Raw genomic sequence first — 15,999 nt, 5'->3', positions numbered from 1 at the left:
ATTCACTGGCTGCGTTAACTACAGAAAAAAATCTCAAATACTCTGGACAACTAATAATGATAACTTCAGAGTAATAAATCATTTATTCAACATCGTTCTAGCTTAGATATGCCGCCAGTGCTACCCAAATTATAGGCCTAATTGGTAATCAAATCGAGAGGTTGCGACACTTTATCAATATTGCCACTGCACCCGGTACACGTTGCAACTTCCTGAGATGTGTTTTAGGTATATTAAGATAAGCAATTACAGTAATTATCTATTAATAGTACGATTAGTCACAGGTTGAACGGCTCGTCAAGATATTCTATTTAGCAACGGCAGTATTTCTAGGAAGGATCTATGACGTCATAATCAGGACTCGCAAACTTCCTACGAAGGAAAGTTTCCTTTATTATAATAAAAAAACATGGAATCTAAATAATATAAACAATTTATCACGTCATTGATAACCGAAAATAGTTTATATTTACCATAAAAATAACGATAATTACACCGTAAAGGCGAAAAAACGAGAAAAATGACGCAATGTTCTTTTTACATTATGATGGAGGTTTCGTTTATTATAAAAAAAACCTGGAATACTAAATAATTGTCATGTCATTGATAACATGAAATAGTTTAAATCAATCTAAAGCAACAAAAACTTTATCAAAATGGTAAAAAAACGAGAGAAATTACGTAATTTTTCCCGTTGCTAGAGAACTCCCGAAAACGCTCCCGCAGCGAACGGTTTGTTATTGAAACAAAAGGCTCAGGTGAAGAACAAGAACGTACACCCTTCGAGAACGTCATACGATTCTGAATCACCTTGGTAACTAACCTTCCTCGGGTAAATATACACACGATTGTGTTATTTATGCCAAATTTAAACCATATTCTTTCATATATATATGATTTAGGATAACTTATAAGGTCGTAGTAAAGCATCAACGTCGGACTTCTGGGAAGAGTTTTTTAATGTAATTTTTTTTTTTCTCTAGCCTATTTTTAGTGTTTAGTGGAATTTTATTTATAACGTCTTTTATAAAAAAAATACAATTTTTTCTTCTTGTTTAGCCCCTATTCCTAATTCAGGCCAATTATGAGCTTATTTAACCCACAGGATGATTCTGGTTATAACCCGAATTCGGTAACCTTTAGTCCAGCCTAACCAGTAACTTTCACTAATAAAATATTAAATACAATAAACATAACTTTGAATTAACTGTTTTTATTCACTTTTTATTGGCAATTACTCCACGGGAGCACTTCCTAACCTAATCTGGACATGGAGTATACTAATTAGAAAGAATATAGTCTATGTAGGCTAGGTCAATCCTAGACTAGGCTAACCTGACCTAGGGCATAGGGTAGGGGCTTCAATGTTACAGTATGTTATTGCTTACAGTAGGCCAGTCATTAACTTGTATATGACAGGAGTATCCTAATTGGGGTTGTGGTATGGCCTAAGTACATCGTAGCCTAACTTAATGTAGGGCCTAGGCCACAATCTTACCTAATTGCCTGGTGTTGTTTACTGTGAATACTAATAAATGATATATTGCATAAAATTAATAAAATTGACTTGTCAGAATACTGCACTTTCTCCATAGCATGTGTTTACTGATTACAGTTTTGCCGTATTAGCTATGGAGAGGGGGTGCAGTATTCTGACAAGTCGTAATTTTATTAATTTTGTATACAGTATATCATTTGCCATTTGCGATGGAAATAAACCTCAAAATCATTCAAATCACATCATAATACAACAGAAAAACCTATATTTTATGTTGAAAGCAATTAATGTCCATAAGTGAAATAATACCCACAAGTCTTACCTACCCTGGTGGAGGCCTCTGTAGGCTAATTACTAACCTGCATATGACAGGAATAGCCTTATTAGGGATAAAGCATACCCTACATACATCCTAGCCCAACATAACTAGCTCTAGCTTAACCTAATCTAGAGGCTAGGCCACAGGCCGTACCGACCTTGTTGGGGGCTTCAAAGGGACTGTGTGATGTTGCTTACAGTGGGCTAATCGTTAACCTGGACGTGACAGGAATAGCCCAATTGGGGTTATGGTTTAGCCTACATACATCTTTGAAATCGGCCATGAACGAAACTCTGTGTAACTGTTGGTACAGTACTGTACCAACAGTTACACAGAGTTTCGTTTATGGCCGATTATAATAAGTTGTGTAACTGTACAGTGCACTAAAGTAAATATGCAGCTGTAATAGCGTATTATTGAAACTGTCATTGTCAAAGAATGTCAGGTTTAAGCAAAACCTCAGTTTTGATAATTGTCATTTTAAACTGAGGAAGATGCTGATAATTCAGAGAAGGACATAGAGTTCTGAATTTCACATTTATTTTGCAGACAAGAACAATGAATCGTCTATTTGGCCGTGGCAAAGGCAAGGAACCTCCTCCAAATCTTACTGACTGTATCGGCAATGTCGACAGCCGTGCAGAGTCTGTTGAAAAGAAGATAGCGCGCCTTGATGCTGAGCTGGTCAAGTACAAGGATCAAATGAAAAAGGTATGGTTTAATTCATAGCTGGTATTGTCATAATTTTGCATTTTAACACATTTTTATTTATTTATTAGCCTAATAATTTTTTTTTTTTTTTTTAATAAATGAGATCTCTTCTTTCTGTATTTCCCTTTACTTCCTTGTACTCCTTCCTATTGAACACCATTTTCTTTGGAAGCTTGAATTTCAAGTCAATGGTTCCTTTAAAATTGTTTTTCGTAGAGTAATGAAACGCTCTGTATCTTTGCACCATTCCTTACCTTGAAAACCCAGTCTCTCATTACCTAGGCATTGGCATGTCTCTTGCCTTTGCTGCTCATTGGTGATCTCTTGACCTTAAAACTGGAATGTAGTTGAAATGAGTGTCTTCATGCTATGGGCTAAATAAATATGAATTTAATACATATGAATATCTTGCTGTAACATACAGTTTTATTAATGTTAGTTGAAACAGTTAAGATACTTAACTCTCATAGGGCAGACCCCAAGTGTTTGATCATAATGAACTAACATTAAATCATATTTAATATATTTGTATGTGTTGTAGTGCTATAACTTAAAAATTTTCATAAAGTTGAAGATTCTGACAAAATTTATCTCAAGAATATATTTCTGATACTAGATATATGCCTTGTTGGTTGAAAGTGACAATTGCTAAAGGTTGAAAGTGACACAATTGCTAAAGATATTTTTTATTGTAAGTAATGTTTCATAAGAGTTTTTTAATATTTCTTTGTTTTTATTACAGTAATAAATATTTCACATTCATTTTAAACATAATCATCTTGGATATTGAATGACAGTGAAGCTTTTAATATGTTTTTGTGGACAGTGCTCCTTTTATCAGAGATATCTTGGTACTAATTTGACTATTGTCAAGTGAAAAAACCAAAGTAAATAGAAGAGAGGAATTGAAATGTTCATTTTCACTTGCAGATGCGCGAGGGTCCTGCAAAGAATGCTGTGAAACAGAAAGCACTAAGAGTCCTGAAGCAGAAGAAAATGTACGAGGCTCAGTCTACAAACCTGAGGAACCAGGCGTTCAACATGGAGCAGGCCAACTATGCTACACAGACCCTGAAGGACACTAAGACTACAGTGGCCGCAATGAAGCTTGGCGTCAAGGAGATGAAGAAGGAATACAAGAATATCAACATCGACGAAATAGAGGACTTGCAGGACGACATGGCAGACATGCTGGAGCAAGCCGACGAGGTCCAGGAAGCGCTGGGCCGCACATATGGCATGCCAGAAATCGATGAGGACGACCTTGCAGCTGAGCTTGATGCCCTGGGAGACGACATTATGGTGGATGACGATGCATCTTACCTAGATGACGTTAACATCCCCAATGCCCCTGAGAAGGAGCCAGGAGCGGACACAGTCAAGGACGGATTGCCGGTAGATGAGTTTGGGTTACCTCAGATGACTACTTAGTGAAGTTTAGGTTTTACAGCGCTCTGCGTTACAGAGGAAAGGCTAACGATAGACTTGTCATTGTCAAATTTGAATGGTGGGTGATCTGATTATCCTTGTCAGAAGTTGAAATGGTTGGCAGTATAATTTTGTCATTTGTCTGAATTCTTTGTTCTAGTCTACTAAGCCATCATGTCTTTTGGAAATATGAACTGTTTGATCAACTTAAGCAGGTGGTTAAACAGTTAATTGATTGTTTTTAACAGTTTGCTTCCTAGAAGTCCAAGTGAAAGGAACTGCTTGAGGTATGATTTATTTCTCTGATGCTTAATGAAATGAGAACCAGCTGTGGTTCCAGGTATTGCCAGACAAAATGGGTTATTATTATTTTTTCATGTATTTGTACTAATACCCTTGAAATGTACTGTTGAATAGTTAGTAATTTGGATGATATTGGGTTTTTCATTGAATTTTATTTTTGAGAGCTATGTATTATATATTTTATATTTTTGTTAGTTGTTTAAGGGAGGTATTGGTGATACATTTTGTCAAAGCATTTAATACATGATCAAAAAAAAGCATTATACAGTATTGTAGTATCAAGGGACATGAATTGATCATTGTGTCTTTTAATTCAAAAATTCTCAATGAAAGCATGTATTTAACAGTTTGCAGCAGGTTGCTTGTCTATGGTCTGTCACTGAGAAACATATGATTCTTGTACATGAATACCATTTTCATTTTCTTCAGAGTGGATATTCTACATAGCTAAGGTGATTGCAAGAACAAACACATTATATTTGTTCTTGTAGTTGTCAAAGGTGCATTTCTGTTTTTTTTTTTTTTTTTTTTTTTTTTTCACCCAGAACTTGACCAGTGATTTTTAATGCCTTATTAAACTGACATGAAAAATAACCTCTTGCAAGAGTTTTACATTTATGTTGTGATATGTTGTAAAGTAAAGGGTCTGTCTTTAATGCAAGTTTTATTGTCAATGAAGTATATGTGATTTTGTAATGCGTACACTATGGTAAAATATTTTACGAGCTTTTTCTTGTGTAGCGGCATCCATTCTTAAAACAGCTATGCTTTTTTTGTAAAAAAAATTGTCATAGGCTTAATTTTTAAATTGCATATGATTAAGAATATCATTGTCTTATTTCTAAAATGATTAAATGCTATATATCACATTGTCTGATCTGTTATTTATACTAGTGAGGGTTTAACACAACAACTCAAATCACTTGTTTCTGTTAATTGCAGCTGCTGTTTTTATATACTGTACAGCTGCTGCTGTGTTTGCTGTGTCAGTGATATAGGTAATAAAGCCAGAGTTAATACTATACACAGTATACTTCCTCAACTAATTAAAAAACTTGTGCAAAATGCATATGGCGTACAGTGATTCTTTGTGTATTATCTGTGTCTAGGTCCATGATGTTCACTATCCTTGTTGGGGTTAGAGCTGTCAGTGCATTTCACTCTGTGCATTGTAGGCTTTACTTGAGGTTCTCTGTAGCATTCCTTTGGCCCCCAGCTACATCATCTTTCATTCTTTTTACTGTACCTCTGTTCATTATTCCCTCTCTACCATCTTGCTTTCCACCCTCTTTTAACAATTGTTTCATAGTGCAACTGCAAGGTTTTCCTCCTGTTGCATCTTTCAAACTTTTTTTACTCTCGGTTTTCCTTTCAGTACTGAATGACCTCGTAGGTCCCTGTGCTTAGCCTTTGGCCTAAACTTTGTTCCATTCCATGATGTTCACTAGATCAGTGGTCTTTAGTCTGCTATACAGAAGGTAGTCTCACTGGAGTCTTGGCTAGATGTTGGCAGCTTACATCAATTTCCATTGCTAATCATTTAGGTCATATGAAACCAGGTTATTGTAGTCACTCATTTTTTTACTATGTAAGTTGTTGGTGTGATTTTTACCTGATTGTTTTGTAGTCTGTAACATTCTGTTCTGTGAATAATTACTCCTTTTCATCTTGTGTGTGTGTTGGCTTTTTTGTTTTTTTTTTTTTTCATTCCAGCATGTTTTTGCATTGTTTTGCCAGAGTGTTCCTTTTTTATTCTAATCATTACAAAGAAAGTACAGTTTTAGAGTCACTAAACAGTTGGCGTATGGGAGTGAGAGCCCATCTTCTTGATAACTTTTCCTCTTCCTTTATGCTTTTGTGGTCCAGAGACAATAATTGTTTATTTTACTTCTTTACTCACCTTTTTATGCACATTTCAGAGTTTTCTGTGTATTTACAGTACGTGGTATATTTGTTTTGTAAGCATAAAGTAATTTGCCCCTTAGTTTTATCTTTGATGACTGTGAGTCATTTCTGTATATTCACTTTAATTTTCTGTGTTATTCTGCTGATTTATTTTTGCATTAATCACTTTAACTTTCACTTTTTTTTTTTAAATAATGTATCAATAATGTCAGTCATAGTCAGTTATTGTACATACAGTAATTTTGTCTAACAGAATTTTCCTTGTACACTCTGACATCAGTTCTTTCCTTTAGTGATAACTTTTTCATTGCACTTTGTATGTGTGGAATACCAGCAGCTTTTCACAGTAGCACCTCAGTTTGACAGATACTGTGGGGGTCTGGCTTTCTGACAAGCAACAAAGTCTTTTAAGTATCAAAGCCCCTATATTATAACCTGTACTTGATTTCAGTATTTTTTAGATATTGCTAACAGTAATCCACACAGTTCCTAACCTTAACAAACCTGTACTTCCCACTTCACATTCGATTTGAGAGATTTATCTAAAATGTATCATAAAATAGTAGCATATCAAAATATAATGATGATAATGTTGCTGATAACTACAGACATCTCTTAAGGTGAGGCGTTGTATTTAGCTGGGTCTTGGCAATGATGTTCCCTGTTAAAGTTTCACTTGTGCAACTGAACACATCAAGGCTGGCCAGGAATGTCAGTTGTAATTTTAGATCCTCTCTTAAGAATGACTTACTCACTGGTGGCCACCTTCCGGGAGGATGACTGCTCTTTTCTGTACGTGATGCAGGGGGTTGAGCCTGGCATTTTGTTCCTCCTGCTCCTGCAGGTGTTTACTGCCTGTAGAGGACTTTAAAGGCATTGCATTTAGTGGGAGAAGGCTGCATGGTTGTTGTTGCCTCGCCTTTGTAACCTTTCACCTCCAGCCTGATAAAGGTGCCACCTTCATTGTGAGCCTTCTTGAAATGACAGATCCGCGTAGGTGGCGTGACAATTTCTCTGCCCTTTAGTATCTCAGGACTTGCTGCCATGTCACCCAACAAAACAAGTCTGTTCTCTTTAGGAAACATTGATTCTGTTTTCACAGAAGAACTGTGCTAAATAAATACAGAAGTCATTCTCTTAGAAATAATTCACCACAGAACTCAGACATCTTCATTGGCTCTAGGAGTGCAGTAGAAGCTATTCTGAACAATTGTTCGAAAAATGTCATCATGAAAAATAAGGTTTTTATTTCATGAATTATATGAATCTGGTGTAAACACTAAAGCATGTTGGATCCCTGCCCATGGTGGCATTGAGGTTAACTGAGACCAGACACAAAAACAATCTTTCTCGTCGCTGATTTTTTAACATCTCCAAAACCCATGATCTTTAATGAGTGGTAAATACCATTTATTAATTAAAAGGTTAAACTCGTTAATTGGATCATTGAATCCTTGAACAATATGAGCACCATGTTAAAGTGAGTCTATACCATTTCTGAATTACTCACTCTTGTTTGACCAATTGATATCTGATAAACCCACAAGACCCATTGCTTGAATGCACAGAATTTAAGTCTTTGCTAACATTCGAGGGCTGCAGTAACAGCATAAGGCCCCTTTATAATATAAATTAATGGTTTAAGAGAGTGATTTAGAATTACATGGTCTTTCATCAATGTTGTTTAAGTAAGGAAACCCATCCATGTTCATGTAATTATTGTACAATTAAAATGTATTTTTGAAATGGACAAAAAAATGGTACAAAACCAAAATATTTTCCTTTATATTTTAACCTCAATAGTTCTGCTGAATAATGCAAAAGTTACCTCAAAGAAAAATAGATCTGTTGAGCAATGCAAAAGTTACCTCAAAGAAAAATAGGTCTGTTGAGTAATGCAAAAGTTATCTCAGAGAAATTTCTTCTGCTGAAAGGATATCTTGCGTGAATTTATCAGTTTATAGCTTTGTGACAGGTCACAAAATCTGACAATTAGTGATTGACAAGGTAGTAGTATGTAAGCTCACAAAATCGCCTATAAACACATCAAAGAATTTCTTGAGCTGTAATGTTCTGGGATATGTTTATTTAGAAAGTTGCCCAAAAGCTTTTAACTGAAAATTAAGAGAATTTTATCAGGATCAAAATTTTTGGCTTTTTTGAAGAGCTATGCAATTAAATACATAATATTAACATTTTAGTAATACAGTCAAACCTTTCAAAGCAATACTTGTGAGATCTGGGCATTTTGACCCACTGGTTTGGTTAAACCACTTTATAGTTTTTCAGAAAACATAAAAACAACGTAGAAGCCCTGTATGACGTTTATCTACTGTATTAAGTGAGATCTGTCCTGTCAGTTTGGTCAATTGATGTTCACAAAGAAGACGTCTCAGATATAGGTGCCCACAAGCAAGGAAGATGCCCACATTAAAAAAAGTCACAAATATGGCCATACAAAGACTGAAGAGGCTTACTTATATTAATGTGTGAAGTGCACGTGCATTAGACTTGCAGATGCACAATCGCTTGCAAATGTGTATGTATAGCATACATTTAGTATTATATTTTCTCTTTTTCTTCACTATGTATACTCTTGCGTTTATTGATTAATTTGTTTTCCTTATTAATTATGCATGTATACTCACAAACTATTCATGTATATGTTAAATGCTTAGGGTAACAGTGATCCCTATGGAAATATTCTCAGGAAATTAGGTCTCATCCCACTAGCCAATGGGAAAATCGTTTACGAAGAACCAAAGTTTTCAGCCAATGCAAGATGGGGACAAAAAGTTGAGCATGGTGGAGACCTCTGATTGGCCAAAGCAATTCCTTTCCCAGACACTGGAAGCCTCAGTATAGTTCTGAAGACGACAATGGAAGGTTGTTCTTGTAAACAAAAGTGCTTGTGAAATTAAGGCTAGGACTCTGGTAAGGACAAGTAATTTCAAGGTAGTTTTTCTTATATTCGTTACGAGATATGCTTGAATTTGTTGACGTTGGTTGTTAGAATAACCATGGGTTATATTAAAAATGCCCATAGTAAGGGGTGTCTAGGGAAATGAATGTAGAATTTTGTGAGTTTTCGACAATTTGGTCAATTGTGACGCCCTTCGAAGCTAAAATGCCATTATAAACACTAAAATATGGCTTTCTAAAACGTCTAGGAAAATTTTGAACCACTGGGACCTATCTGTGGTCTGGGGTCCATGGCAGAACTTTTGTCGTATGTGTATTATTATTTTTATATATTTTTATTATTATTCAGAAGATGAACCCTATTCATATGAAACAAGCCCACATTTAAGAGGCCTAGTGTGGCCCTCTGGATTAGGCAACGAACAGAGACGACCTCTGACAGTCTTCTCCGGTCACAGATAAATGGTCAAGTCAGCAAAAATCCACGAAATTCATGAAAATTTGTATTAATTCACTGGTTGGCTAATGACAACAACGTTGTTTTACTTACGAACTAATTTTATCGTCAAAACGCAAACTTGGTTCATCACTGGTTCTGCAGTTAACAGAGCAATAGCTTAAGTACCTGCTGAAAGTATGCAAAAATTTGCAACGTTCCTTAATTAGGCGAACAACCTTGGGTATAGGTGTAATTATTTGCTTTGCTGACCCGTGGAACACAAATTTTAGTGGAGCCCTGCTTTATTTTCTAAATTCTTTTAAAGAATGGACATAACCCACGTATACAAGCAGTCTCGGTGCTTTTTAACCTATCAATTTGAGTTTTTTTTTACAGTTTTCCCCACTAAGGTATCTTTGTCAGGAATTGGAAGAAGAATTTCAAAATTGTCTTGAATCGTGTTTACAACCAACTTTGACAGCTGGAGGAGTCAGCTACGCCCACGTGCTATTTCATCAGCCTGTAATTAAATGAAAAAATTAAGAATTTCATCGTAACTGACGGACAGTAGCTTAGGATTGAATGACTCTCTCTCTCTCTCTCTCTCTCTCTCTCTCTCTCTCTCTCTCTCTCTCTCTCTCTCTCTCTCTCTCAAAATCCTAAAGATGGGTGAATTTAATGACTTGGTTTCTGTTTTAATAAACTTTAATGAAACTGTAAAACGAGAGTTTTGTATTACCAGGATAAAGACTACGACCTAGAACTGTTGGAAAAGAATGTCCATTGCTTATGTTGGCAGTATACCCACATATATAGGCCTATAGATTACGATGTTTTAAACCTCATTGCAGCAACTTTTAATCTACCCAGGCCTGCAGGGTGAGATGCTGGCCGATAATGTGGGGAAGTAAAAATATTTTTGTTTATATGAGGGCGTCTGTCAAGGCTTAGATTCATTTGTCACCTGAATATACAGATATTCGAAGACTTTGCTGTGAGCTATAATATAAGTCTAATCTAGCAGGAGCAGCAGACATTTAGAGCGATTGGCTCTCAGGTATATGGGAGTTAAAAATGCCTTTCAAATACATTTTATGAAGGAAATAAGGCGAAATTTAAATTTTTTTAAAGATAAATGCAAGATCTTGATTCATATTTCAGATTAATATCAGAATAATTACCTGAGAAACTTTAGACTTAGCCCCGAGGTAACTGTAACTGTGTGTGTGTGTGGAATCGAGTTTTTAACGTAATAAAACGAACTGCAATTGGTCAGTTTCTTCGACTCCTAGTATCAAATTAACTAAATTTCCATTTTATTTAAGACCTATTCATCCATACTGTTTCATCGAATCATTTTTACGAAAAGGTTAACTAGCGTAGACTCACTTTCTATTCACAGACGATGCTTTGCTCCAAGATCTGCTGTTGTATCTATTAAAGTCGTTCCAGTACATCAGTAAAGTCAATTCGATACAATTCGAGGTTTATTTTAATAAATCGAGCAAGTTTTAAGCCTATTGTCCCACTAAGACGTAAGAGAAAAACGCTAAATTCAGATGCGGCATTTAATAAACCTGTAAACTCAATCCCTTAACCAAGAACGGCATACAATTATAAGAACCATTTGGTTGAGCAAGTTCTTACGTAGGCCTACTGCGTTTTTTATGTCAATTTATAATCGCAAAATATTTATAGCCTTATGAATTTAGACTCGCGAAATTAACACGCCGTTGAAGAAACTTTTTTATAATATAACCTCGGGTTTATTAGCAATTAAACAAATGAAAAACTAAGTAAATTATGGGGTTGTAAGATTTAGTGCTTACTGTACAGAGTTCCGACATAATTCCTTCCTCAGGCTCTGTAAAAAGTTGATAATATACTTTTATACCTAGTGAAAAATTTAATATACCTTTATACCTAGTGCAAAAATTAATAATATACATTTACACCGAGTAAAAAAGCATAGAATAAAAGACGACCATACTGAAGGGATGAAAATAAAGTCAAATTAGGAAAAACTTACCTCAGGCAGGGTTGGAGTAATTGTAATTGTAATTTAATTTAAATGTAATTAATTACATTAAAGTATGTAATTGTAATTGGATGTAGAACTTAGTGAGGTAATTTTAATTATAATTAATTACTTTATAAAGTAATTGTAATGGCAAAAAAGTAAGTCATACTAAAATTCAGTAGTTAGATTTGTTTTCACCCATTTTTTCATAAGTACAAGAATTAAATCTTAAATCAATCTTTTTTCCTATTTTCATAGCTAGTTGCACCGCTGTTTATTTAAATGAGCAAATACCTTTAGTTTTTACAAGCCTGTCAGAAGTTAGATTTGTTTTCACCCATGTTTTCAAAAGTACAAGAATTAAATCTTAAATCAATTTTTTTCCTATTTACATAGCTAGATGCACCGCTGTTTATTTAAATGAGCAAATACCTTTAATCATAGGAAATTTTTAATTTAGTTATTGTGCAAGCTAGTGTTGTAATTTTTCAATAAATGACAACAGCACGATGTAGCATTTTTCTTTCCAACCAAAGCTTACTGTTGGAAGCTGAGTAATTATAATTGTAATTATAATTGACTGTCTTGTGGTAATTGTAATTGTAATTGAACTTCACATGAGTAATTGTAATTATAATTGCAATTTAAAGTTTTAATAATGTAATTGTAATTGTAATTAAGATTTTGAATTGTAATTACTCCAACCCTGCTTACCTGCCAAAGGCAATAGTTGTGTCTATTCAAACTAGGTTTTAGCCTTTTAGGTTATGTATAAGGAAAGCCTCTAATAACCTTAGCGCTATGAAAGTTTGTATATTTAAGTATCAATATACTTAAGAGTCCTGTAAATATAGCCCTGTAAAATAGTCGCATTTATATGCGACTATTTTAATGAAAAATCTCGTAAATAATTGAAAAAATCAGCTAGGCCTATATGTTTTGAATTATTTTTATGGAAACGATCTCGATTATATCAAGTCTTTACTGGTGTACTGAAACGACTTTGGTTTAAACTGAATGAAACGACGGAGAAGGAACCAGGAATCACGAAACAGGAATCGGGAACCTCTTGGAACATCAAAATAGGTCGCGATACATCGAGGTGGAAAGCTGTTGGTGTAAACCTTCATGACAGGGCAGAGGTCAGCCACTGAAATCTGTAAGTCTCTCTCTCTCTCTCTCTCTCTCTCTCTCTCTCTCTCTCTCTCTCTCTCTCTCTCTCTCTCTCTCTCTCTCTCTCTCTCTCTCTCTCTCTATAATCTGGTTTGATAATCTCTGAGCAAGCTCATTACTCCACTGAAAACTAAGGCGTCAGCATGAGCGTAAAATAATTATTTTAGTGCGAATGCATAAATCATCTTTTATATATATAAATAACGACTTTAGAAGGTTTTATATGTACACAATATGTATCCTAGAGACAGCAATACTTTAAAGTTCATGTAATACTAAAACTATACGTAGATTCTGTTTGACAGCCAGTCTCATTTGCATTTGCACAGATTTTTATAAACCACATTCACCCGGAATTCAAGTTTGTTACTTGAATGTGAGGTTTGTCGTCCTGAATTTAATCCATATAGATATTCATCCCACGCATTTTGTTTGTTTTACAAAACCTAACTTTGAAAACGAAATTGGTAAAGTCTCGTCTGTAGAATGTTGTTTTAAAGGAGTTAGTAGGCCTACTCAGTGAATTTGTAACATAAATCTGAGCCCTCACAAATGACGTTCCAGGATGTCTTTTCTATCATAAATTAAAGTCTTTTAATTGTCTGTCATTATTCACTTCATGATATAGTTTGCTTTTGGATTTTTTTTTCCGATTTTAATCGTTGTCACTTAAATTTCACACCAAACTACACAGATTAAGTAAGGTAGCCTACATAAGAGTGCTGTGACTTGATCAGCTCATTAAAGGAAGGTTTAGGCCTAGACTTAACTTTAGGGCTTGGTTTAGGCTGTCATGTCGTATACAAGTAAGTTTTGCTTTCTAAATGGAGAATTTTCCTTTGCAGGTTCATTACTGAAAAAAAACTTTGAGTGAACTGAAAGATTTCACAAATTGGAAGTATTCAGAAGGTGTACATAGCAGGTGGAAGATTCTTTACTATTGGAATTTTCCAATAACAGAACCACTTCAGTCTCTAAAATATTATGGGAAGGAGACAATAGAAATTACATTATGACGGCGAATATCTGATAAGATGAAAAAAAAGCACAAGGTCAGATGCAAGTTAATTATATCGAGAGGTGGCAGGGAAACTTATCTTTGTAATCACATAAACGAGGAACAGAATTTAGGTGTGCCAACAAGTGTTAAGTACAAACTCCCACACCCGACACTGTGCCTACGATACAGCTCCCTCCAAGGCTTGTATGACCCACTTTTAGAGCCAGGCTCTTATTCAATTTCGCTAAGAGGAATGATCAGGATAGTGGTATTTCACTCTCGGCCACATCCTGAGCCATGCTGCCTCCCATTTAGCATATACCTCTGATGTCTCTACAATACAGAACTAGAATCAAGCCTAAAGGGTTTTTTCTATGTTGTTGTGTGGAGGACCATTCCCTGCCTTGGGTAATGGGTGATCAGTCATTGGGTTACCTCATAGAGTTAAAGTGTGTCTGTACTACGAGCCCAGAGAAATACGACTCGGTGGAACCAGGTTGTTACAAAGATGTTAGACAAACTCATTTTTTTCAAGCACGGTTCGTCAGAGCACTTAGTTGTGCTAGGGACAAAGGACATGAGAACACACGGACATATCAAGAGTGTTATGTCAAGTAGTATTTTTTTTTTAAGAAAACCAAGTGAAAACTTACAAAAGAGGACCTATCCGCAGTCATGGGTGAGTCTAGAAGTATGAAATTCTGTTATAGCTTTTTAGGAGACCATTCAGATAGGCTTTGACACACTCCAGTTAGTCATGGCCTCTTAGAGAAGGATGACTTAAGGTACATAAGTCATCTACCAGTTTTTTGTACAGCTTCAGGAAGCCTTGTCAATAGAGCTATGCATAATCAAATGTAATTGACTCCTCTCTCTCAAAAAAAATGTAGCAGATGATTTAGAGGATTTTTGTAATGGCTTGAGATGACGTTATCATGATTTAAATGTTTTCAGTTGAGGCCGAGCAACTAGGAGAACTGGTAGTCAGTGCCAGCACCTGTAGGCAGTTGAAGTCTCTGGGTCATGTACTACAGAGCCCCTGAGCCAGTTAATTCTCTGAATTCATAGCCTGTAAAGGTAAGCCCTTGATAAAACGGAAGCTGTTCTACAGATTAGTTATTAAATAAGAGACCTTTTTGAAAAGGCTTACCATTGACTGACTGTGTGCCAAATTGAATCAGGAGTAGTATGTCATGCCTTTGTTTACTATGAACTCTTGATTATAAATCGCAAACAGTTTTACACAGCCATACTTGAAGTAGTCAACTAAAGGGTTTTTGGAAGTATTTTGAACCTGCTACTGTATTGTGCTGTACGAGTGAATAGCCTTTCATTTTAATCTTTTATCTTAATCTTTCATATTGATACCTTGTAAGCCAGTATATGTCAGCCTGACATAATGTCGTTAACTTCTTCCTCATCTCTTCAGGAAAGCGTGTAGACCTTTCGAGCATAAATAGGACAAGTGGAATTGACGTCAATATCACGTTGGACTTCCACGAGTATCTGCTGTAGAAAAAACATCAGCTTCACGTCGAATTTAATTTTCATTTATCAACCAGACTTGTTTTTGATGACCAAAACAAATCTGGTTGATGACCAAACGAAATAGAAATAATGGCCCTATTAATATAAATGTTGGAAAGAGTCAAACTTCCATATCAAGCAGTTTAAAATCTTGCACATATTGATATTAAAACGAGGATAGGTGTAAGTTTATAGTAAATGTTCAAAGGTTAGTTTATCATAGTCATAGCGCATTTTGCCGAGTCGAGTTCAGCTTTGATGCTTGTAATTTTTTAGGTTGGAACTGGAGGATATTTTATCGTATTAGGTAGATCACTGTGATTCAGTATATTTATTACTTAACCTGCTAAACCTTCTACTATATATATATATATATATTTATATATATATATATAGTATATATATATATATATATATATATATATATATATATATATATATATATATATATATATATATATATATATATATATATATATATATATATATATATATATATATATATATATATATATATATATATATATATATATATATATATATATATATATATATATATATATATACATACATATAATATATATATATATATATATATATATGTGTATAAAGATATATTATATATATAATGTATATATATATATATATATATATATATATATATATATATATATATATATATATATAATATATATATATATATATATTTATTCATGAAGTTACGTTCATCTCTTTTCACTTTAATGTTTTTATA

The 15,999-nt window shown here is 34.6% G+C and overlaps 1 protein-coding gene and 1 long non-coding RNA gene across 3 annotated transcripts; both read left to right on the top strand.

Moving 5' to 3' along the window:
- Positions 1 to 702: 702 nt before the first annotated feature.
- Positions 703 to 5,128, top strand: Vps60 (vacuolar protein sorting 60). 2 transcript variants are annotated; one of them, XM_067093913.1, is made up of 3 exons: positions 703 to 832; positions 2,367 to 2,528; positions 3,459 to 5,128. In XM_067093913.1, exons 2-3 carry the CDS (start codon positions 2,376 to 2,378, stop codon positions 3,957 to 3,959), a joined length of 654 nt encoding a protein of 217 aa, XP_066950014.1. In that variant the 5' UTR covers positions 703 to 832; positions 2,367 to 2,375; the 3' UTR covers positions 3,960 to 5,128. The 2 variants fall into 2 exon arrangements, with proteins under 2 accessions (XP_066950014.1, XP_066950013.1); XM_067093912.1 differs by having other exon boundaries at positions 712 to 814.
- Positions 5,129 to 8,961: 3,833 nt separating this feature from the next.
- On the top strand, positions 8,962 to 15,581 carry LOC136832643 (uncharacterized). The gene is made up of 5 exons (XR_010851273.1): positions 8,962 to 9,098; positions 10,928 to 12,704; positions 13,564 to 14,397; positions 14,673 to 14,795; positions 15,148 to 15,581. It is a non-coding gene; the product is annotated as an uncharacterized lncRNA (long non-coding RNA).
- Positions 15,582 to 15,999: the final 418 nt, after the last annotated feature.

Source organism: Macrobrachium rosenbergii, chromosome 50, assembly GCF_040412425.1.
Source record: "Macrobrachium rosenbergii isolate ZJJX-2024 chromosome 50, ASM4041242v1, whole genome shotgun sequence".
Classification (NCBI taxonomy): domain Eukaryota; kingdom Metazoa; phylum Arthropoda; class Malacostraca; order Decapoda; family Palaemonidae; genus Macrobrachium; species Macrobrachium rosenbergii.
This window is presented reverse-complemented; position numbering and strand designations above follow the sequence as displayed.

Coding starts and splice junctions, on each gene's coding strand:
- Vps60 (XM_067093913.1), top strand. CDS start 2,376: ATGAATCGTCTATTTGGCCGTGGCAAAGGCAAGGAACCTCCTCCAAAT. Junction 2,529..3,458: donor ACAAGGATCAAATGAAAAAG/GTATGGTTTAAT, acceptor TTTCACTTGCAG/ATGCGCGAGGGTCCTGCAAA.